Source organism: Aedes albopictus, chromosome 2 (assembly GCF_035046485.1).
Source record: "Aedes albopictus strain Foshan chromosome 2, AalbF5, whole genome shotgun sequence".
Classification (NCBI taxonomy): domain Eukaryota; kingdom Metazoa; phylum Arthropoda; class Insecta; order Diptera; family Culicidae; genus Aedes; species Aedes albopictus.
This window is the reverse complement of record NC_085137.1, coordinates 232,816,068-232,842,560: the sequence shown is the minus strand read 5'-3', so window position 1 is coordinate 232,842,560 and position 26,493 is coordinate 232,816,068. Positions and strand designations below refer to the sequence as shown.

Genomic DNA, 26,493 nt, shown 5'->3' with positions numbered 1-26,493 from the left:
TGTCGCATTGGTTAACTTTTATACTTGGCCACCTCTAGTGGGACATCTGGAACCGGTTCCGGAATACTACCGGTTCCGATATGGTCTGAGAATGTATTCCTTCTTACTGTTCATCAGGGTATCGAAAAAGCTGCGGTTTGATATGTCGCATGCATGGGTTTGGTTCACTTTTATATTTGGCCACTTTTGGCGGGACACCCGGAACCGGTTCCGGAACACTACTGGTTCAGATATGGTCTGAGACTATTTTCCTGCTTACCGTTCATCAGGTTATCGAAAATCCCGTGGTTTGATGTGTCGCATGCATGTGTTAAATGCATTTTCATATCTGGCCCCTTCCTGTGGTACCTGTCCGGAACACCTAAATGGCCATAATTCCGGAACGGCTGGACCGATCCAAACCATTTTCAATAGGAAACAATGGGACCAGATTCCCCGTCGAATGAACCGTCGGTCATTAAAATCGGTTCAGGTTTACTTAGCTTAGCTTAGCTTAGACTGACTGCACATATCTATGGTTGCTACTCTGTGATTGACCCGAGCCAATGACAGTTGCACAATGAATCAACTGAATAATTGACTGGGAGTGGTCAAAATTCTCACTGTGCACGCTTCAGAGACTCTATTTAACGGTACAATAACGGCGCCGGCCACGTCCTTGCAGTCAGGTTGGAAGAGAGAAGGAATATTAGTATCAACCTTTGTTATGTGAAAGTTGGCGTTTACCGCACGTCTCCACCAAAGGTTAAAGTAAGGAAGGTATCGTTGGGTCTGGATTCACTTTGATAAGTAATATGACCTTTTGTATTTGAATCATGCCATGCAGACTGTCGCGCTATTGTTCGCTTTACGCGGAAAGCAAACAATCGACTACCCACGTCAGGTGGTCTCATAATAAATTTATACTACACAAAACGGGACAAAATATGCAATCTGACGCGCTATAGTTTGCTTCACGCCATAAGCAAACAATCAATAATTCACGTTGGGTGATTGTTCAATATATACTACAAACCACGCGACAAAACATACAAACTGATTCGCTATTGTTCGCTTCACGCGGGAAACAAACAATCAACCACCCGTACGGGTGGTCGCTCAATGTTTACTACATGAGATGTAACAAAACTACTCCGGCACACGCGAATGACATTACGACGAAAAACAACAACAAAAACTCATTAAAATCGGTTCAGGTTTACTGCCAAAAAGTGATGTGAGTTTTTTTGTACACACACATACACACACAATACACACACACTCACACACACACACACACACACACACACACACACACACACACACACACACACACACACACACACACACACACACACACACACACACACACACACACACACACACACCCACACACACACACACACACACACACACACACACACACACACACACACACACACACACACACACACGCACACACACACACACACACACACACACACACACACACACACACACACACACACACACACACACACACACACACACACACACATACATCACCTCAATTCGTCGAGCTGAGTTGATTGGTATATGTGACTCGACCCTCCGGGCCTTCTATCGAAAAGTCATTTTTGGAGTGAACATATAGCCTTTCCAGTACACTTAGTGTACGAGAAAGGCAAAAACATGGGAAGTTCAATAACTACGTAACGGTTGAGATTTGACCATATGCGTAGAACATTTTTTTCACCATTTATGGTCCTGTATCACCCTTTGAAAAGTTTGCACTCACGAACCTAACACCCTGTATATCAAATAAAACACTTAATCCTCCGCCGAAAAAAGTCGCACAGAGAGCTATTTTGCTCCATCACTCAAACAGCATGGCAACCTCTGTCCAATACGATTTACAGTTCTCGATTGAGCCAACTTAATACCGTTTCGCATCCACCCAGCCAGTCGACTTGAGAACGCGAAACGATCGAGTTTGACCAATCCATCGGACCGGACTAACGAGGTAGTTACCCGAACGAGCTAACTGGGTGAGGGTTCGAACGCGAACGCGTGAAGCTGCTCTGTAGTGAGTCACGAGGCTTCCCAAATTATCCGCCTGCGCCTCGCTTTCTTTGCAGTTTTGTCGAACGGGCGCTGTTCAGAATTTGTGTTTTGCAGTGTGGCGATGGTGATCGGATATTGTGTACGTCGCCGAGCGCGCGGGTGTTATGACGCGTCCACATAACCGTGTCACAATCACACAACATTAATTGACCGATGATGACGGAGCGGTGTGAGGCGTGATGCGCGCCGCTAAAATAACACCTCCAGCGCGGTAGCTGCTAAGTGAATGGGCAAACAGGGAAGAAATTTGATTTCGAGACCGTCGTCGATGGAAAGGCTCTCGGAAATTGCAAATGCAAATCGTTTGTGGCGAAAAATAGCAGTGACGTGAGATGGTGAAAAATTTTCCTGTGGCCGGCCAGTCAGTGGAAAGCCGATCTCCGAGTGGCGCGGAAAAATCGTGCAATGAGAGCGAGAGTGAGCACGGCTCAAGCAGCGAAAATTATAAAGCTAAACAGATTTCAGTGCCCGCTAAAAATAAATATTCTATATTTTGCGTAGACTTTTTTCGTTGATTTTGGGTATGAAAACAACTTTCCGTCTTCGCGCGCGTACAGATGTTTCCAGTCGAGGCGAGGCGTATACAGGAAAAGTACAATCCACACGTACCGACGAAAGTGTTCGAACGTGACTGCGATTGTGTCCTCCAGTATCAAACCACAATGTCAATATAATTAAAATTTAAAATTCTTATAAGTGCACCGGCGCGACACGGCGCGGCAATGTTCGTAGCAGACGGGGCCTGACAAAATGACCTCCCACCTGATCGCGCGCCCGCTAGCGAGGCGGTTGGGTTAGAAGGCGCAATATGGATATGATCCGGCGAAATCACGAGGCGGTACCGGTTTCACCGAACAACGAAACGCAAGCTGGTGATGACAAACTGTGACAACGACGAACTCTTTGAGTTGGCGGTGTTTGAATCACAAGAATGGAACAATGATCTGTGTTATGGATGGGTGTTTATTTATTCGTTAGAAATGATGCCAACGGTTGTGCCTTTTCTTGACTTATTTTTGTTATTTCTGTACAAAGTGAAGCTGTCTAGCGTATATACAAGGATAGGAGGATAGGAACACAAGGATAGCTGCATATTAGATGAAAATACTCGTTTGTCTAAGAACGCTGTTGCAAACTTTTGCTTATATTTCTGAAGATTGAATTAGCACGCGTGAGCCAAGACTTTTCTTAATTGAGGGGGTTAGAAGCAAAGGGGTGTAAGTGACAAAAACCCACTTTCGAGTAAATTAGGTTTAAAGTTTTTGACCAATTTTTCATGCCATACAAAATGTATGGAGTTTCAAAATCAACCTAATTTTCTCTGATTTATTGTAATTTTTCGAATCATCGTAGAAACAATCTTAAAAAAGTTCCTGAAAGCTTGAAATCTGAAGAATTTTATGATATGCTCAGCTCAAAATCGACAAAATGGTCACTTACACCCCTTTGATTCTGGGCCCCTCAATTACCAACTCCCATTCCAGCATTAGAATATTCACTGAATCACTATAATTTGTGAATTTTTAAACAGTAAATGAATAATAGGAATAAAACCCAAAATAAACAGATGTTTGGATCCAGAGCCAAAGTGAAATAACAGTTCTCAGGTAACTTTGTCTAGGGTGTATTTTTTCCCAAGCGTAGATCACTTTGCGGTCTTCAACAATGTTGTTTGGCACATAGCCACCAACAAGACCAAAGGTTTTGATCATTGAACGCTTACAGTGCCACCTTTCAGCAAAAATCAAAAACTTAAGATTTCTGCGTATAATTCGTCAAGTTTTGCCATACAAACTTCAAGCTCGTTGAGCGGCCCCTTAGACTTGTTTGATTTCACTCAAATTTTCCAAGGTATCCAAAACAAATGATTCAGGAAGTAAAGAATTATATGTTAAATATCGCGATGGGATTGGATGGGATAGATTTCACTCGCTCGCTCTTTGGTAGCATTTTTTTTTACTCAACCGTAGGTTGCAAACAATCAACTTTGGCGTATTACGCCATCTTACTCAACTTTGGCTTTCTGTCACAAATTTTCAGTTTTGGACTTCCTTCCATATGCAAATGCCGGGAATATCCAGAGGATTAGTCACCGGATGTCATTTACCGTGGCACCGCTCCATAAAATCTTCATCTTTCGGTATAATCGTTAAGCAAATCAATGCAACCAATCCAGCGTACGACACCATATAATCCCAGCTATGAGAAGAAATATTAAGAATTTTGAGCATTCCATCTGAATGGTGGCTTTTTTTTAGTAGTGGGGTTTCCCGTGGATGTTGGATTTGTTGTGGTCAAACTGTTAGTGGATGATGTCATATGCGGCCCAGAGATACATCCGACATGGAGTAGTTTAAACTGATTGCAACTCGATAACACATGCTTCAGGTATTTTTATATGGTAATTTTTTTAATACTTTGTGCTCAAGTAGCTCGTGTCTCTGTATATCGTCACTTGGACGATGTCCCGAATAGTTTTAGTTTCTTGTGCATTTTAATGGAAATTGTGTTTGTAAACTATTGTTGTAAACTAGAAGTTTTCTGGAACTAACAATAGGGGATCATTTTAAAGTCTATACAGTAGCTATTGAACATTAGTAAACACGAATAAATTTGATTAACCCGTTTAAAAAATTTACTAAATTAACCATGAATTGGGCTCAATTTCTGACACAGAGCTACCAATATACTGAATTCTTCGTATACGAAGTACCAAATTTGTTCGGGCAGTGGTACCCCTTTGATTTACACGTGTGACACCTTTCAAACACTTCTGCACATTTTGAACGCCTTTTCACGCCCAGACCTGTGAACGGAAATATTTGATACTTCGTTTACGCAAAATTCATCATATTTTTAGTACCGTGTCAAAAATTGAGGTCAATACATGTCGAAGCAAACCATTTTTTTTTTCTCTCTCTCTCGCTCTCTTTATTTAAAGAGATTTTCAGCCCAAGTCTGGTTCATCTTCGAAAATCAAACCACAGTCACAGCATCTCAAAGTTGATCATTTTGTATGAAAATCATTTGTCCGATCAATTATGCACCACAGTATGCATATAAAAATACCTAAAGCAAGTTTCATTGAGTTGCAATCAACTTAAACTACTTCAAGTCAAATGGATCTCTTGAGTGCGTCTGACAACATCCACTAACAATTTGATCGCAGCAAATCTAGCAGCCACCTACAGTGACAGGCTCAAAAAAAGATCCACCATAATTGCATAAAAATTGGGTATGACAGAAAAAAAGATCCACTCACCATTTAACTCTGAAACTACAAAATTTCAAAAGTTCAAAAGTTTTGCTTCTTGGTGTATGTTATTGTGATGTTTTCGACATATGAAATTTATTTTGACATGAGTTTTATCAATTTTAGGGTGATATGGGTCGAGTTTATTTTTCATGGTTAATACAGTGCGAGAAATAAGTAGGGGTGGTGTGGGTAAAATGGGCAGGGTACAGCTTCATGACTTTTATTGTTTTTCAAAATGTTTCAACGATTGAAGCTGCCTACCCAAGCAACACACATGTCATATTAAAGTTACGGCAGCGCAACTTTTGGTTGTATAAAAGTTATTTTGACGTTATTTTAACATTATGTTAAAATTACGTCAAATTTACTTCTATACATCCAAAACTTGCGCTGCCGTAACTATTATATGACATGTGTGTTACTTGGGCAAGCATGAATCATTATACTTTTGCTGATCTTGAACATTAAAATCAAATATACCTCTTCAAGATGTCAAAAACTTTAAAAATCACGTGAAAAATTGGAAATGATGTAAAATTTGCTTATAATTGCTAAGGTTTTTTCGTAAGTTTTTTTCAAATTATTACAAGTTTTACACCCTATAAAGTCCACGTAGAAGAATATATTTGATCAGAAAAAAATTTAAGTTTTATAAAAAAAAAAGTTTTGGAAATAATTTTGAATCATCAGCCATCATACCTATCGTGAGAAATTCGAAGTGAAAAGATATAAAAAAATATTTTATATCAACAAAATATAATTTTCATCCAAAACAGTGCTTGTTTTTTTTACACTATTTTTACAATAATTATTAAGGTGTGTTTCAAAGTTTGTATTAAAAGTTTGAAAAGAACAAAATAAAGGAATCGTATGAAATTTGATAGTTTGTATTTAAAAACATAGAAACAAAATGCTGTTATATAACTTTTAACGACTTGTTCATCGATGACCCCATCGATTGTCCATTTTACCCCCACCAATTTTTTTCACGCTATTTTGAAGCACGATTTGATGGAGAAAATAATCAAAGAAAACAATATTTTTTAAATGCATCCCCTTACAAGATTTGCAGAGTATATCATTACCTTCCATGTTACTCGGAAAAGCAGATGGATTTGACCGCACTTCCGCGGGAAACGACCAAAATGCTTAAGTTGTCCACTTTACCCCCACCACCCCCATTAGTCTGGCCCATATACAAAAATGTCGAAAAATTCCACGGGGCACCCTCTAGAATCGTGCTTTTGGATGAGAAGAACAATCTGTGAAAGATTCAGCGCAATCGGTTAAAAACTGAGCTGGCGCAAATGAGTTGAAGGTTTGTATGGGATGTTCAGTCAAAATATATGGGAAATTGGATGACCTCCAGTCTCTCATTCAGCACGCCGGTTGGCGAGTTTGATTTGGCTCAGAATTGAAAAAATGGTAGTTGAGACCCTAAGGAACATCTTTGTAGAAGACCATATCATGATAAAACTTAATTTAAATAGTTGTGGTTTCAGCTAACGAAAGCAGGGTGATGACATCTTCCCCCGTTTAACCTCGGTTGTTATATACTGCACGTGTTTGTCGGTCGAAGCTTGCGCGCTACATCATAGGCAGCTATGTAATTCTTCAGTGTCTCGATACCCACCCACGTTCGTGAGCAATGGAAATAATGAAGGACAACATAGCCGCCTATGATGTAGTGTGCAGGTTTCGAATGGCAAACACATGCTACATCTAGTGCTGCATCTAACATCCGAAGAGTAAACGGGAGAAGATGTCCTTACCCTGCTTTCGTTAGCTGCAACCGTAACTAAATTAAGCTTTATCATTGTATGGTCTTCTGCAAAGTTGATCCTTAGGGTCTCAACTACCATTCTTTCAATTCCAAGTCAAATCGAACTCGCCAAACCGGCGTGCTGAATGAGAGACTGAAGCTCATCCAATTTCCCATATATTTCGACTGAACATTCCATACAAACCTTCAACTCATTTGCGCCAGCTCAGTTTTTAACCGATTCCACTGAATCTTTCACAGAGTGTTCTTCTCATCCAAAAGCACGATTCTAGAGGGTGCCCCGTGAATTTTGAAAACTTTTTTTCATCTCATACAAATGTGGGCCGGTCTAACCCCCATAAAGACTGAGCCGTTTTCCATACAAAATAATCATGTTTAGGTATCAAAATCTCTTTTTCTAGCGATTCGATTGTTATTGAATTTTGGCTGCAACCTCAAAATAACTAGAATTTTGGCTAGAAATATAAATCATCATCCAGGAAATCGTTTATATCGACTTTTCAGATTCAAATAAATATAAAGACACTATTTCCATATAAAAATGTGTCTTCATATTTATTAGAATCTGAATAGTCGATATAAACGTTTTCATGGATGATGATTTATATTCTATTTATAATTCTAGTTATTTTAAGGTTGCAGTAAAAATTCCATAACAATCGAATCGCTAGAAGAAGAGATTTTGATCTCTTAACATGATTATTTTGTATGGAAAACGGCTCTGTCTTTATACGTATTTTTCGCACTGTATAAAGGGTAAAATTTCCCTAAACTGTAGAAACTATCTTTAAGCAAGAAATAATGCTATTTATCTACAATATAACGATAATTCAGCTTGCAGACATACACGGATGAGTTTTTTTTGGACAATTTTTATGAGTTTTCGTCGATTAATGCAATGAAATGCAAATGTTGTGAAGATTATTAAGGATTTTTTTTATATTATTTGATAACTTAAAACACTCTCACGTTTGTGTATCGCAACGATCGTCTCCATCTGCTTATACTAAAGCTTGCTGGAGGTATATTCTATCAGATGCGCTTTAATAATTACAAATGTTCAATATACTACAAGTGGTACACATGGTGCTCACTTATAATGTAAACTTGCAAAATAAAATCACACTGGTGTTAGATTATGGGCACGCATGATATGAATGATTGCAAGATAGATTTACGTTAAATCACGATGATGCCTTCAGCACATATATTCTTTGCATTCCAACAGCAGAAGAAAGCTAGATGATCTGACGCTTTATTTTTTGTAAACTTTTGATTCTAAGAATGAGTGTATTGCAACGACAGTGGAATTTGATGTTAATAGTTAACATTATGCACATAATATAAGTGGAACTCTGGCTCAAAAAGTTGATGCCTTTTCGAGTTCGTACGCTGGTATACAGGGCATCGAAATGTCAAATGCATTATAACATTATTGCCATACCATTTTTCAGCATGTATACCATTTTTCATTGCTGTGAAGTAAAACAAAGACTTCATAGATCTAGACTGGCAGCACGTGGAGATCTAAAATAGGGCATAAATAGTGATGAAACTTTGTAAATTCAAGTCAAACATACATTTTCTAGCTTTAAATATAAAAGGAGATCGATATGTGAAACAGGGATGTGCTATTTCTAAGATTTCAATTATTTTTGATTAAATGAATAAGTAGATTTCCAGCAGCTAGTTTTGCGCATATCTCAAGTGGAAATCTTCGTTTCTGCATTCTTTGCCAAAACTGGAATACTTGTTGGATCAGATGTTTTTTGTTTACCAAAATAAATGACAGTTCGACGCCTTTTCTAAAAGATATAACAGTTTCGCGTGTTGGAAAAGGATACAACTTTTTCCTTCGCTCTGACTATGGAGTTCCACTTACGTTATGTGCATTATGGTTGAACACCCGTGTGTACCACTTAAAATACACTGAAATTTTGTAATTATCCAAGTGTTTATGATAGAATATACCTCCATCAAGCTTAAGTACAAGCAGATGGAGATGATCGTTGCGATACACAAACATGAGAGTGTTTTGAGTTATCAAATAATATCAAATAATCCTTAATAATTTTCAATACATCTGGATTTCTTTGAATTAGTCGAAAAAACTCATAAAAATGCCTAAAAAGCTCATCCCTGTATATCTGCAAGCTGAGTTATCGTTACATTGTAGATTAATAGCATTCATGCTTGCTTACAGATAATTTCTCTAGTTTAGGGAAAATATTACCCAGTATATTAAATATGGAAAATAAACTCGCCCCATATCACCCTAAAATTGATAAAACTCATGTCAAAATAAATTTCACGTGTCGAAAACATCGCAATAACATACACCAAGAAACAACACTTTTGAAAATCTGGTGAAATTTTGGAAGTTTCGGAACTAATTGGTAAGTGGATCTTTTTTTCTGTCACACCCAATTTTTAAGCAATTTTCACAATCTTATCAGAAATCACTTTTTTCCTCAAAAACCAAATATTTTTTCAACAGAGATTACTAAAACAATGGATGTAGTGCATCCATTGAAAGGTATATTTTATAATTTTTGCATGTAGTTTTCATTAGAATCTGAAACCACCATATGGATCTTTTTTTGTGCTGGTCACTGTAAAGACCCACTGCTAAAACAAAACACTATTCAGACGGAATTCCCAAATTTTATAATATGTATTCTCATGACTGGGGTTATATGTTGCCGTACGCTGGATTGGTTGCATTCATTTGCATATCGATGACGCCAAAAGATGAAGATATCATGGAGCGGCACCACGGTAAATGTCAGACGATGACTAATTCTCTGGATGTTTCCTACATTTGAACAAGGAAGCAGTCCAAAGCTGGAAATTTGGGGCAGGAAGTCAAAGATGAGCGAGATGGCGTAATACTAAAAAGTTGAATGTTCGAAACCTACGATTGAGTAAAAAAAAACTTGTTCGAAAAATAAGAGCTAGTGGAATCCATCCCACTCAAATCCATCTTTGGTTTAATTAGACACTCATTAGAATAACAATGTTTCAAGCTGTCTTGAAAAGCAACAAAACCTACCTTACTCAAAGTGAAAAGTTTTGGTATAGCAATCCGTGTGATCAATTATAACTTTTAATTAACTCAACGTACGTAGTGCAGATCGATAAAATGTGGGTGAATATATGAAAAAAAAACATCCACAGTTCAGCCGAGATTTGTACTCACGGCCTCATCTGCGAGAAGACTTTCGCGATGAGCAAATAAAAGGTTAGAGTTTTACACTATTTTCGTTTAAGATCAGTAGGGTTCAGAGATCCGTAACTATTTTCCTTTGGACAAATTGCATTCAACTTCTGCTGCTCAAAATTGATCGATGAATCATGTCTGACATCATCCGGTCATCAGAAAACTCCACCATTCAAATAGAAATCCCAAATGGCATGATAATATTCGTATGGTACGGATTATGGCTTTTATTGGCCGCATTCGACGTTCTTATTTCCATATTGATGATACCGAACGATGAAGATGTTACGTAGTGGCCACCGAAGTAGAAAGAATGCCAAGTGACGCCGATCGTCAAATATTCGGCATTTACGGTACTGTTTATTCAGGGCTCGTGCTATTTAGCTAGTGATCGATATATAAGATCGATGCCGTGGGTCTCTTTACTTATTGATACCTGAATGAATGTTATTATTATTATTGATTTTTAATTAAAAATTTAGAAAGAGGGAAAACCCCCTTGAGCGATTCTGAATGAATGTTAAGTTTTGTGATGTATTTTATCAAATTGCAATTACATGTAATGATTATAAATAATTTCTTGCAGAATTCCAGCAGACAAGCCCCTTCACGAATCAAAAAGAAATTTAGTAAATTGTTGGTATTTTTGTTTTTTTTTTTTTGAAATTCTAAATGCTGAACTTGGTGTGTAAATCTAGTTGAAACTGTAAGTGCAAACGGCAAGCAACAACTTGAACTCATTTTTCTAAGAACGCAAGAAAAATTTAAAATTTAACTAGATCCTTACCTTCAGAATCGATTTCAGAACGCAGACTGTAGTTCGAATATACAATATACTCCAGATCAAGACTTCAATACAAAAGTTTGAAAATAATTAAAGAGTAATCTCATTACTATTTTGTAGCGACTGATAGTTTGAGAAATGCTTTTCTTAGAATATCAGGAAAAAATCACGCTGGATTCTCTCAGGAATTCCTATCAGGATTTCTTCAAGAATTCTAGCTGGTATCTGTTAAGCATTTCCATTTCGGATTTCTCCAGTAATTATTCTTGGGAGTCATCCAAGGCTTCCTGGTGTATTCCACCAGATATTCCTTAATGTATCTTAACAGTATTCCTAGAGTTCTTTAAAGAATCTCATGGGGATTTTCAGCAGGATTTATTACTTGGAAATTTGCAAAAAAAAAATTCTGGTTGCATCCCTATTAAATTCCTGAACGAACCGCAGCTGGAATTTTTACTGTAATCTCAACTGTAATTGCAAGGGAAGTCCAAGCAATAGTTTGTGCAAGAGTCCTTGGATCCATACAGGCATTCCAAAAAAACCTCCTGTGATTCGGTTCTCTCAGGGATTTCTCCATGAACTCCACCAATAATATATGTTTAGTCAGTAAAATTGAGATTGACACGCTGTTCCACTTGGAATTTCATCTCAAGAAGATAATAATAAAACAGAAGAAGGTATAAGTATTCCTCACAAGGAACAACTTTGTAAAACACACGAAAAGCGCCAAAAATCCTTAAAACAGTTATAATGAAAAAAAAATTCTCAACGATACATTTTCAAAAACAAACAAAAAGTCACCGATTCTCTAGAGGCACCAGAACATCCCTGAAAGTGGCCAGTTTTCATATGTTCACATATGTCATAAAAGATTATATTTGTTGCAAGCTAGGATTAAAAACCGGTAAACAAGTGGCCCCTGAGAGCACCAGGCTTTCGGAACATCCTGGAGAAGTGGACAGTGTACTCAAAATCTCTTGAAACACGTACATATCAGTAGTATTGTTTTTAAAATCATGAAGTTTAATATGTCGCTAGCTATGTTTCAGAACCGGTAAAAAAAGTGGCCAAATGTGGGCAACAGGTTTCCGGAACATCCCGGAGAAGTGCTCAGTGTACTCAAAGTCTCTTGAAACATGTATCAACAGTTTTGTTTTGCAAAATCACGAAGTTTGAAGTTTGATTTGCAACTCTCTGTATATATAGCCGATAGATTTGGGCGAATTTACGATATCTCGAACATATGTTGACATCTGGAAATTTAGTATTGAATTTCTAACGTCAAGAACTCGATGATAGATATTAAGAACCCTTAACTACTCCAAATCAGTTCATTCTACTGACTAATTAAACTAAAATAAAGCATCGAGTTTCAGGAGCCAGCAGGTTCAATCGAGTTACTTACTATTATCAGTATTATTCATATTATGGCAGCAGAACCAGCGGCCAAAAGTAAATATTGTCTGTACGTCGTTTGACAGGAGAAAACGTAAGCAGCGTCTGACGTTAGCTCAAAGTAGTCGAACAAAATAAACCAATGTTACCTTTGCTGACTGGGGCAAAACTAAACATAGATTAATTATATTGAAACGCCTCTATATTGAGTCTGGATGCCACATGTATGCAGGGCTTTTCTTTACAGAAGTGAGAAGTTGTTAACCAAACCTCGACTGTGAAGAGTGATGAAATAAAAAAAGACCTAGCGTACCGAGCCATTTGTCCAGTGTCTGGTATTTTGGTTAGTTTTCCGCTGTAGCTCAGCCAATTTAAAACCAATTGACTTAAATTTTGGTACACGGCTAGATACTCTACGTATCCCATTGCGTTCCAAAAATTGTGTCAATTGGTTCAAAATTAACTGAGTTTCAACAAAAAAATTTTCAAAGTAGAAGCCCTGCCGAAATGATTCCACTTCCATAGTTAAATTCGGCAGACAATTAAACGTTCCATAATAAAAACACAATTTACCATAAATAATTCGAAAAGTCCCAGTGAAGAAACAGGGGTGTAAGCAGTAATAAATAACAAAAGTTCCATAAACAAATAAAAAATAAAAAAAAATGCATGAATAAATCAAAAGTTTCCATAAATAATTGATTTTTGAGCAATTAAAAACGTCAAAAATGCAATGAATAAATCAACTGTTGCGATAAAAAAAAGCCATTTTTCCCACCAAATAACTCCGAATTTTCCATAAATAAATCCGATTTTTCCATAATAAATTAGAAAATTCACAATAAAAAAATATCGAAAAAGCAATAAAAAATTCAAAAATGCAATAAAAAATGACTAAATTACCCATACAAAACAAATGCAGGAAAGTATGAGACAGTGAAACGCTGAATCGCACTTATATGACGGAAACGACTGAAAAGCCTGCGTAACTATGATTGCAATTTACCGAGCAATTGCTTGCTGTCCGAACTCGCTATCGCTCGTCGGACCTAACAAAAGGTATAACATCTATGTTTGCATTATACCGGGCAAATTCTTGGATCTGTGGTTTGCCTAGAACCGAAACGATGCAGTTGCGGTGCATCGGATATCGGAAACTTCGGCGGCCTTCTGCCGTCTCAGTTCCTCCATCCTCTATGCGGCTTCGCCGCATGGTCTATCTAATTTTATGGCTCAAAATGCATTTACGTTTATTGCTCGTTTTTTGACATTTATTGATAATTTATATTTTCGTTTATTGTACTTTTTGAATTATTTACTGCTTTTTGGATATTTTTTATTGTCAATTTTCTAATTTATTATGGAAAAAATCGGATTTATTTATGGAAAAATCGAAGTTTTTTGGTGGGGAAAATGGCTTTTTTATTGCAACAGTTGATTTATTCGTTGCATTTTTGACGTTTTTAATTGCTCAAAAATCAATTATTTATGGAAACTTTTGTTTTAATTATGCATTTTTTATGTTTATTTGTTTATGGAACTTTTATAATTTATTACTGCTTACACCCCTGTTTCTTCACTGGGACTTTTGAAATTATTTATAGAGAATGACCACTTTCTTATGTGTCGTTAATATTTCAGCCGTTAAATTCAAATAATTTCAAACCATTGATTTATTGTCGCTAATTGTGATTCAGTAAGAAATGCGGAGTGCGTAGGTGCACGGAACAGTTGAAGCTCCGTTCAATAAGATTGTAACTAAAATGCATTTTTCTCGGTATCTTGAAACTCCAAAATTTCCACAGAAAATATTATAATCTGCATAGAATCTAAAGCAAGGAAATTGGCGATTTAGGTCCATTTACTTTTTATAATGCTGGTTTCAAAGACAGCGTCTTACAAACTTAAACTTTGTCAAAAGCAAATCATTACTATGCGTATAGTAAATGGCAAACAAATCGCAACCAACTTGAAGCACTGCAAACCACCTTCAAGTTTACAGACCCCTTCGAAGCACTTCCAGCCAGTCATTGCGCGAACGGCGCGGCGTGCACGCGTCATTCATCCGCAGCCTCAAGGTCGATGACGAAGCGAGGGTGAAGCCCCCTGTTGATTCAGTTTGCCAACTAACTTTGTGATGATGTATTGAGCAGAAAAAAATATCGCAAATTAAGTCACGAGAGAAAGAGAAGCACGATGCACCTGGCCTAAGTTAACGAGACCAACATCAACACCGCGCGGTTGAACTACTAGGTAGATCTGCTCGAGTGGAACACTGAATGTGAAATGAGCTGAGGTGAAATAAAATAACAAATTGCATTTAGGTATCTGTGTTACTGAGAAACGAGCTAAGAAAAAAATCTCATCACTACACGTGTGTTGTTGTGAGGCGGCGGCAGGTTAGCGTAAAGTTAATTGCCGATGAAACCGGTGAAGATGTTGCTCGTGAGGTGATCTGCTTTAAGTTATTCGAAGGCTTAGTGCGCTTTCGATGCAAGTCGATTATTCAATAAGTGAGGCGAGGAACTATCACACCATTATGAAAGATTTGCAAAATACATATTGACATGCATGAGTTTATCTTCTATAAATATTTGAATTTTGACTTAGATCTTCTGGTTTCAGCATTCCAGCGTGCTTTTGCAAAGTTTGTGTGGTGTTGTAGTTTGCGATTGAAAGTCAAGATTTTCATATTCTTACACTGAACATTTGCAGAATTCTATTGGGAGAACAGTTTCAGTGTAGCTAAATCCTCTACCTACCGTGATACCTCATTGGCTTCAAAGTAACTACTCCAGCACGAAGCGTATGGTAGTGCAGCATTTTCGTCGGTCCCCGAGCAAAAGGCAATACCTTACAAATACCATGCAAAGAACAATCTATAGTTTAAGGCGTGAAATTATTATTGCTTTGTTGTTCTAAGAAATGTTAGAAGAACATCACAATAATATTTGGTAGTAATTGTGCTGTTTGGTATTGATGTGGCATTTGTTGATTTGCAGTGAAAATAACTGAAGAACAAGTTTTGGTATTACATCATAAAACTTTCGAACAAAGATACAGTTGCATAACAAGACAGCCCTTCAAATTTTCGGTATGCATAAATTATTGAAATAACAAGACTTGTTATTTAAAAAGTGTTTTTAATACAAAGTTATGGTATTTGTTTTTATTATTTTGCCTCTTATTACCACCTAACGAAGGGCATATCGACGTATAACGGTATTTATACTTATACTTTTGTTATACTTTTCTGCTCAGGCGATGTTCCTCAAGTCATGTGTAGAGTTCCCAGATCTCCTTCAACCACATGCAGCCAACGCATTCGCGGCCACCCACGAAGTTGCCGACCACTACTTTGTTCCCTGCTGAATATTGGTTTCGCAATTCTTTCTTCCGAAATTCGCACAACGTGTCCAGCCCACAGAAGTCTTCCGTGTATTATTCGTAGCATAATCTTCATTTCTTTTTAAGGGTATGCGGTATGGGATGTTTTCTTCTGTATTCTTATGTTTAATATAATAAACACTATTTTGCCTTTCTAAACTTGATACAAAGGCGATAAACGACGGGAACTTATACATATTTCAGAAAATTGAATCAGCTCGTTCAAGAATAGCATCCCCTCCACTCAGTGACAGACATTTTCCAGAAACAGACATCGCAGGAAAAAAAATAACAGTACAAAGCTCATCGTCAGCAAGCAACCCATTCAAACATCGCCCAAACTTAGATAAGATAAAACTAACCGACTGATAGCAGATAACAACGATGGTGTTACATCGGAACGCAGGTACTGCCTCGTGATTTCGATTCGCGAATTCCATCGTATAGTGAAAGCTAGACTGGTGATCATCTTTGTTCGGCATTCGAATCAGATTCAAAAGTGTAGTTTTTTAATGCTTCCTTGTTATTATCCCCCTAGTGCTTCAGAATGTTCCGTAAATGATGACAACAGCGCCGTGCGGAGCAAATTTCGACGAATTATCATCCTGATGTTAATAAGTTGATCAGAAAACAACGGCGAAGCTCCAACCAAGATACACACGCCTCATGAGTGCAATTTAAACATCACAACCGTTCGCCAGTGTGGTAGCGAGAACAGATTAAGAAAAAAAAATAACCTGTACGGATACACCCATCTCGACGGTGTGGGGTTTCGTAACGGAGTGCGCAGCAAGAAGAAAAAGTGCAAACTGGTGACCTAAAGTTTTTTTTTGAAAGGTGGTGAAGTCATTGGCTATAAGTGCTTACGGTGAAGATGTCTTACGGCGCCGGGTACGCCACAACCGGTCGAACGGCCAGTACCAGTTCGATCTACGACTATCCGGAACATCTGAATCCGTTCTACGAAGATGAGAACCACAAGCGATTACGGTTCTGGAACTTTGGCAGTATGCGGCGCGATAAGCCCCGCTCGGAACGGCGCGGCAGTTTGGTCAGCTTGAGAGATGGCCTCCGAAATATGTGGTAAGTGCACTTGAAGATCAAACCGCGAGCAAGTACATACGGCGGGCGTATAGAGGAAGCTCGCTAATTGGGTTATTTATTGTGGACTTTTGTCATGAGCAAACTTATTCATGGCACGTTTCGTTGCCGGCTTCGTGTTAAGTGAGACGAATTACCGTGGAACGTGTCTGTTTGGGATCGGCGGCGCAAGTACCTAAGCCTGGTGGAGCGAAAAGGCAATGATAGAGATGTAGACACAGACTGCCGAATTCAATGAAACAGTACACAGCACATCGCGTCATGCTGTATTTGACACCCACGGCTGCATTAGTGGGAAGGGAAATAGTGAATAAATAGTTCAACTAGATGCAAAATGGGAACTGTACTTCAAATTTGGAAAGTTGTTCGACTATTGATTGTGAATATCAATGACAGATCGGTTTCCAGCTGAGAAATAACCATTTATAAACAAACTCAAAATTGGAGACGGTTTCCGCTCACACCTGTAGATCATTAGACGTTGAATAATAATCTGACCAATTATTTAAATTATTTTTGTTGGTCACATGTTTTGCTTGTTCAGGTATTCCAGATATTCAGATTTGGTTTAGAAAAAATATATGAAGCTTGAGAACATCAAATCTATCATAAATCTATAAAAATCATATATCTTTGGACCTGACATAAAGTCCCTGGAGAACATAATGCGATACAGTTATAAAAAACTCAAAGTTGGAAAAGAAACAATTCGCAGTAAAATTCGAAACATTGAAAACATCAAGTTTTAATCCATGCTCCCACTTTAGGCAGTAAGATTGAAACTTGATGTAGTAGATCTTACGCCGTAACGCACCGTTCTAAGGTGATCTGCCACAAAAATTCAGCTTATTGGACGCAGCGGCTTAATTTCCCCAACAAAGGAGGGAAAAAAAGGTGATCTATCCACATTACGGGACATGTTTTGCTTCCCCATATTGTTAGAAAAACCTCTTTTTTCAGTATGCAGAAAATTTGTATTCCACCCTCCTGGATATAATGAAATGGTTCTACGAACTATTCTTCGCTCTCTCTAATGCTGAGTAATAATATGACAATGATTTTTCATTAGGGCCTAACTGATTTGATCAATTTTTCTTCGTCGATTCTCTATTTCGCTAAAAGCTTGAACAGAATAAACTAAATCGACATTCTTCTTGCTTCCATTGCAAGAGGACTACTTCCAAGGACTTCAACAGAAACATATTCGAATAAAATAAATGTTCAAGGGATTCAAAAGTTCATCGTACTTTGTCTTCAGAAATACTTCTTGATATTTTTTTTAGAAATTCCTTCGATTGTTTTTTCATAGTTTCCCCCATGTATGTTTAAGAAAATCATGCAAGGTTGCTTTGGAATATCCTCCATGAATTTTATCAGAAATCGTTTGATTTTTTTTCTATTTGTTTATCTTAATAGACGGGCTTAGTGGTCTAGTGGCTACCGCTTCTGATTCGCATGCAGAAGATCTTGTGTTCAATCCCTGGTCAGTACTTTCTCCCTCCCCGCTACATATACAACTCATGTACATTCATATGTTCGTTCATTGCCATTGCCAGAACCAGAAACGGGTTGAAAAAAATTCGTTACTCTTCCTTCCAACTTTCACTGTACAGTAGGTAACCTGTACAGTAAGGTAACCTGGGGTAATACGCACCCCCGGGGCAAAACGCCCTCACGCTATTTCATTATATAAGTAAAGTTCCATTTGATGCAAGCAAACTAAATGCAAAACTGAGCCGGACAAGCCCAAGAATGCAAAGAATATTCGAATGAAAAGCGTGGAAAACGATGATTTTCCACATTTGGAAAGATTGTCTAATTTGTAGCGCACGCAATTTAAGCAATTGCACGCTGATTATATGAAATCAACCTATTAACTACCATCCGCCTCCTACTCCTTCCATTTGCTACCGTAAATAGTAAGATGGAGACGCCTGGTATATCATTAGAATTCAAAGCGGAAAATGCCAGAGGTCGTATTGCCCCACCACAAGGTGCGTTTTACCCCCAATAGTTTTTCAGCACCCAAAACGTAACACTTTTTTAAATTGTTAATTTGATTCGATAAAATTGATGTCACGCGGACCAAAAGTTGGCGTCTCTTAGTAAAATAAGTAAACTAGCTTTCAAAACGCAAGACACCCATAAAATCATCTTAATCTTTGTTATAGGGCCACGTTTGCTTAGGGGGTGCATATTACCCCACCTTCCCCTATCTATCAGATAACGCCTACGAGTTATGCAATCATGCAAACTGTTCCCCACATCTTCAGAATAATAAAACACACAGTTCTATCACCTTACGTCTGGCATCCACGCATAATTGGCCATGCATCGGAAACCTAGCATCACCCTTGTTTACCGCTAAATTCTCTCCAGTAAGAGGATCCGGGTTTTAACATTAACAACAATACCATTACAATAATGGAACATGAGTTCAGTAATAAGGATTCTAGCATGTTCCTTGCGTACTAGCACTTTCCTCGAAGAGTTAGTACATACATGGATCCCTAACCCAATTTGATTTCCTTTGCATTGAGTTTAGCCTCAGATGGCGAGGTTTTTAACTATATGCAAAGTAAAGTTGGTAAACTTAGTTTTATTCAAAGACTGGAAGTCATCACAACACCAGTAGCAAGGACTAAATACTATAATGCCTACCAGAACACATATTCCAAAATTGAAAAATTGGACGACACTAGATTTCGGTTTGGTAGATCTTTCACCGCAACGCAACTCAAAAAGGCGATCTACTCACGCTACGGGCTCCGTTAAAGATCAAGCATATTTTAAACCCCCTCAACCATTCATCCCTCAGCACGGGTCGCCTGACACCTTGAATTGGGGTTTCCTGTTTGGTGGACTTTTACCCCCGGAACAGATGGTCCGTAGTGCGTCCCTTATGTGGCCGACAGGGTACCCGGGTACCCAGTGCCCATTTTAAAAGCACGGTGTAGAAAAAAGCAACTACACGGACTACGAATTAGTTTGAGAACTAAAATCGTGCTTTTTTGCATTTGGTTCAATCAGAAAATTTAAACAAAATATTAAGTACGATCCCACATACCGCAAGTGTTGAAAACATATCTATTCAGCAAGATCTTGATAGTAGGTCCAAGATATGAAATATATTCGAGATTGCTTCTGCCTTTATTATAGAACCAGAGAGAGGTTTGTCGAGATGTTTTTAAACACTTTTCAGAAACTTGAGATTACCAAGATCTTTGATAGATGATATGGTCATTTACACTATTTAGGTATTTGTTTTCGAAATTTATTAGTCATTCCGCAGAATTCCGTTTGATTTCGTCAAAATCCATTTTCGATCACGATCAAAGATCATCAAATGATCAAATCTGACTATACATGTCAATGGTTGCATCTCCGTGATTGATCTGAGCTGGTACCAATGGCACTGAGATCCAAATGAATAAGGGCTGGGACACTCCACTTATTCTCAAAGATTCTATAAGCATTTTTTTTTTTGTTTTTTTTTGTGTATTTTAACTTATGCTAATTCTACACTCATTCTATAAGCAGCTCATACATTCATGATCAATAACGACGCCGGCCACGTCCCAATAATCAGTTGGGAAGGGAAAGGAATGTTAGAGTATACAGGTTGTTGCCACTAAAGATCGAGAGCACCTCTGCATCCCCAGAACCAGCACGGACTGTGGTATTTGTTAGACGGAAAGGATGGGAGATCTGCGTGTCGTTGGGTTGGTGATGCGATCCATGGATTGTAATTATTTATAGTGTTCGTGATAGATTGTGTGGTGAATAAGGTGAATAAGGTCAAGCGGCACAGCACGCTTTTCTTGCATGAGGGGCTGCCCATAAACCACGTGGTCTATTTTTCCGGAACTTTAGACCCCCCCTCCCCCACCGTAGTCTTGCGTGGTTTCAGGCTGTCAGAATGTCTTGGAAAATTTTCATTATCCTGTATTTTGCACAACCCGTTGACAAAACCTCGTTTTTTGTACTCAGCATTAGCCTGGTGCTGGCGTTGGTCGACAACCGCACGACTGTCGGAAGTTTAACGAGCAGTAAATATCTTTGTTCTCAATGCTTGACCTTTTCTTATGTTATTTATTTTCCAAGATACAGGTTGTTTGTATGGACTCTAAAGGTACATCATAATTTTTCATGCTGTGGACAGAAAAAATCTATTTAGTCAGTTGAATCAAAATTATTTTTATGCTTTGGAACAGACAGAAAAAAAAACAATCAAATAAAAAAACACGTGGTATGGTCGTAGCCACCAAACGCAAACCCCCTCCCCCCCAACACACCCCTCGGTGGCTTTTCGTGGTCTTTTGCCAGAACACCCCCCCCCCCTCCCTTAGTGACCACGTGGTTTATGGATGGCCCCTAACTTGTAGGCGTTATATATACACTGTGCTGTGAGTAGAATTTGGAAGGGAGGGAAACGACTTGTTTTTTCAATTCGTTTCTGGTTCTAGCGATGGCTATGAGCATACAGGGGATGGCCAAAATGTTTGGGATAGGCAACTTTTTTTTCTCTCACAAAAATGTTCAACATGCTGTAACTTCATAGAGTGCATTAAAAATTTTCAAATTTTGACTGTTTGTTCACCTACTATATGTGCATGATTGGTACAAATTTGAGCTCGATTGGTTAAGCTTTCGCGAAGTTAGAATCGTTCTGGCAAAACACTATTTTTCACACAACTAATTTTTGAACGGTCATATCTCGGAAACCAGTGAACCGAATTGAATGAAATTTTTAACGTTTATCAACATTATATTGATACTCGATGTGACGCTATAAAATGTATTATTTTCTCAAGATGAATAAAATTATACCGGTTTGATATTTTCACCCATATGGAGGAAAATAAGTCAAATTTACAATATCATACAAAAATTACTAAATGTGTTATTCTTTCAATCCAAATAGGCTCTAAAACATCTTTTCAGAGAAACCTTGAGAACAGAAGCAGAAAATTTTTGAACATCAACACTAAAATTTAATGACAATGATGTAAAAAAATTACATTTTTTTCAAGAAAGATCCAAAAAGTTTCAATCCATGATAACTTTTTTCAACGTTCAAAAAGTACCTATGTTTAAGGACATGAGAAGCATCAATGTATTGTTGATAAACGTTCAAAAGTTCATTAAATTCGGTTCACTGGTTTCCGAGATATGACAGTTAAAAAAAAAGTTGTCTAAAAAATAGTGCTTTACGAAGACGATTCTAGCTCCGCGAAAGATCAACAAATCGAGCTTAAAATTGTACCAATGATGCACTTACAGTAGGTCAACAAACAGTCAAAATTTGAGAATTTTTAATGCACTCTATGAAAAGTTACATCGTTTTGAAATTTTCTGTGAGAGAAAAAAAAGTTGCCTATCCCCTAACATTTTGGCCATCCCCTGTATGAATATACATGAGTTGTATATGTAGAGAGAAGAGAGAGCGAGAGTAAGTGGATAGAAAGATACAAAGTAGGATGAAAGGGACGGGCCTGGGATTGAACACATGACCTTCTGCATACGCATCAGAAGCGGTAGCCACTAGACCACCAAGCCCGTCTTAGATGTCGTCAAAATCTATTTTTTGGAGACGAAATTTTAAGAATTTGGCGAAACGAAACGAAATACAAAATCATAAATTTCGCCTAGCTGAATTCCGTGGAATTTCGCGGAATTTCGTTTCGAGGTGCATTTGGTGAAGTCATTCAGTATACCGCATACCCTTATACATTTTCCCAGAAGAATACCTGTAGGGTTTTTTTCCACGGGCTCAGGCAGTTCTCCAGAAATGTTTCTTAGGTTTTTTTACAGCAATGCAATCGAAAATTTCACAAGAAATTTTTCGGATTCCTCTAAGATTTCTTTAAGAAAATCCTCCTGGTTGTTCCTGGTTGTAGCCCAAAATGCCAAGATGGGGTAAAATGGCCCGACTCATAAAATCATTCCTGAATGTGATTTGATCAGTACTATAGGTGAATGGTGTCAGGATATGTTGTCATAAAACATTTTTCTAGAAGTCTGGCCGCCAAACCCACCGAAAATCTTTTAATTTCCATTAAAAATTGGCAACTTCCGGTTTTTTGTGCTTGCAGTTAAGCTTTTTGGTGATTTTATTACCTGCCATGTGTTTCCAAGGAGATTGAGACACACATGGAGGCGCATGGTTGTTGATGTCTACGCTATCCATGTTAGGGGTCATTCAAATATGATGACCATCGTTCCACGGGAAAAGGGGTATCGCTCCATGTATTGAGTATATGATAAAAGTGGACAGAAGGGGGAAAAGGAGTCGGAAATGCTCGAAAAATGTAGGGCGTAATTTTTGAATGCTTTCATGAAGTGGCATCTTACCCCATGGCAGGCGGCTTTTTTGCACCACTTCCGTTTTACGAACCAGTATTTCAAATAGCTGAAAATTGATGAAAATGCACTATTTTAGTGAATATTTTTGCTTAAATATCAAGCAAATTTTGTCTAGTTGCTGTTACCACTTTGAATGCTTACGAAATAAGGCTATTTGTCATTGAAAACGATGAAAGTTTGAAAAATGGCATATTGCCCCACTTTCCCCTACTTTGAAAGATTTTGCCTGGAACTCTGGTAAAGTTTCCCAATAACTTTTCTCACCCAGACAACCAGTAATCGAGTAAGATGTTGCATAAGATGATAAAATGGAGGCCATATGCGAGCATGCCTTCATTTAGGAGCAAGTGAAATGTACGCATGTCGCATCCACTTTAACATCTTATTCAACATCTTATACGATGACTGGTTGACTGGGTGGAGCTCCGTCAATCGTTTCCCAAAAAGTTTACATTTTTTTCAGAAATTCTTTTTTATCTTTATTAATGAGAGTTTTAACCCGGAACTATTTCATCTCGGGACGCACGCTTTTCTTCCCTTCCGAAGGAAAAACTCACACTCATCTCCCAGGAAGTATCAATGACTTTTTTCGGAAATTCCTTCTGAGATTCCTAACGGAATTTCCCTAGGATTCCTTCAAAAACACCTTCAGAGATGTTTACAGAAATAAGACTGGAGGTTTCTTTTGAAAAAAAAAAATAGGAATTCTTCCATGAATAAATTCTATTTTTTATTTCACTGATTTCTCTAGAAATATCCTCATGGACCCTTTTAGCATTTTAAGGATTTTTAGGAATTTCAGAAGCTCTTCCATGGATTTTTTTAAATACCTTTAAAAATGCTGCGAAATTTTTCCAAATGCTCCACCAGGAATTCTTTAAGGAAATCTTTCGGGGATTCCTGCAGGAATTTCTACGAAAACTATTCTTGAAATTGCTCCAGGGATTTTTTCAAAGATTCCACCACTTTTTCAGCAGTTCTTCCAGAAATTGACCAAAAAATACTGGAGACGTTTAAGAATTTCCTAAGAAATTCCTTAACCCTCTAATACCCAACCCCGCCTTTAGACGGGGAATAGTTTGAGCATTTTTGTAATTTTTGTTTCGTGGACAATCAAATTTTTCATATTTGTGGCTGATATTTAGGACTGTTCTGTATATCTCAAAATAGTTTTTGATGTCTTTTAAAGCGTATTTAATTTTTTTTAAAACTTTGAAAAAATGATGTTTTAGTCACCTTTCAGAAGTCATTGTTTATTTTGTATTAAATCGCTACAATTAACATATTTAAAAATTTTCTCAAATCAGCATATCATAGTGTTATAGTTTAAGGGAGTCGAAGGCACTCTAAAAAATTTTTTCTCAAAATTACACTGAAAATAAAATATTCCATGTAAAACAATAAAAATAAAAATATTTCAACAACAATCATAAACTCTCAAAATGTTTTCGTCTCAAAAAATCTGTTTCCCATCCAGGCTTCCAGGAAAAATATAAAAGTGTGGAGGTATTCAAAAATAAAAATAAGAAAAATCAAAAACCAAAATTCATAAAATCGAGAATTAAAAACAATCATCATCCAAAACATGTTTGAATCGATTTTAGAAGACGAAAAATGATATTAAGATCAATATTAAAAATTTGGGTATTAGAGGGTAAAAGATTTTCTGAATGAATCTCTGGAAAAGCTGCTGAAGATTTCTAGGAGAAATTCTAGAAAAAAAAGGATTGCTGGACCAAAATTTCTGAAGCAATTTCTTAAGTGAGAAATTCACAATCCTTGGCAAAATTTCATGAGGAATTTGAAAAAAAAATCATGAAAACTTCTTTAATTTCAAGAAAAAAAAATCGTGGAGAATTTCTGAAGCAATTTTTTAAAGGTATTTCTTGAGTAGCTACTGAGGAAATTCCCGAAGAGAATGCTTACGAACACCTTTCGAACATTTTGGGGAGCTATGCTTCGAGAAAATGCTCAGGAGAAATACTTCGAAGAAATTTTCGTAATCCTAAAGTTAAGAAAACATAAGTTTTACAAAAATTCTTCAAGAAATCACGAAGGAAACTTCTGAAGGTGAGGATTTTTTTGAAGGAATCTTCGATAGCTTACTTGGAAGAACAAATGAGAGGCACAGGCCCTGCTAAAGGCCCGTTTAGACTATCTGATTTGTCGGTCTGATTTGAGTGACTGCTCGAAAAAAATGTATGAAATCGTAAACAAAGGTCACTCAAATCGCTCGAATCAGACCGAAAAATCAGATAGTCTAAACGGGCCTTAAAACTATTTCTTGAAAACATCCTTGAAAAATGTCAGGCTCTAAAACAACACCAGCAGGACCAGCAATAACATGTCTGAAAGAATTCCTGAAGAAAAGTCTAAACATTTCCTCAAATGAACGTTTGAGTCAGTCCTTGAACGAATACTTGGATGAATTTTCGGAGAAATCCCTGGAGATTCTACAAGATTTTTTCTAGAGAAATGCCAAGAATATTTTGTAGAGGATTGTTAGAAGGAATGCTCGAAAAAAATCTCTGGATGGTATCCTAGGAGAATATATGGACCTGAAAGAAAAACCTCTGGAGAGATTCCAGTAAGAATTTCCGAAATAGTTCCCAACAAAAAATCTAAAGGAATTCATAGATGAATTCTTGCAAGAATCTCTGAATGAATCTCTCAAGAAATTGCTCCCACATCAACATTTTCAAGGAATCTCTGGAGGAACACCTAGAGGAATTCCAACAAGAATTTCTCGAGAACTTTCTAGAAAGATTTCTGGAGAAATCCCTGGTGGAGGAAATTTTAACAGAATCCCTTAACCCTAGTAGGATTTTGGGATCAATATGCCCCAGATCGGCTTGCTGTACGCGCACTAGCGCCACATCTTATGAGAGTTAAACAAATCCTTCCGGAATTGCTGATGCAATCTATGAAGAAATTTCTGAAAAACCTCTGAGAGAACTCTTAAAGGAGGACATGGAAAAAAATCCTGGAGCAATCCGTTAACTACACAGTGCGAAAAAAAACCTGTAAAATTATGATGGATCGAATGTAACAAATGGACCCGACCCCGTCATATATGATGGGAATTTTTGTGCGATCTTAAAATTACATTGCAGATATTT

General features: G+C 37.6%; 1 protein-coding gene across 8 annotated transcripts in view; it reads left to right on the top strand.

The window, feature by feature from the left end:
• Window positions 1–1,922: 1,922 nt before the first annotated feature.
• The window catches only part of LOC109412350 (pinin), a 59,028-nt gene continuing 34,457 nt past the window's right edge, over window positions 1,923–26,493 (top strand). Inside the window, exons 1-2 of one of the 8 annotated variants that reach the window (XM_029856901.2) lie at window positions 1,923–1,981; window positions 16,446–16,990. In XM_029856901.2, the coding sequence (XP_029712761.2) occupies window positions 16,782–16,990 (209 nt within the window). In that variant the 5' untranslated portion in view covers window positions 1,923–1,981; window positions 16,446–16,781. The other 7 variants (XM_029856914.2, XM_029856917.2, XM_062851330.1 and 4 more) reach the window with 7 other exon arrangements.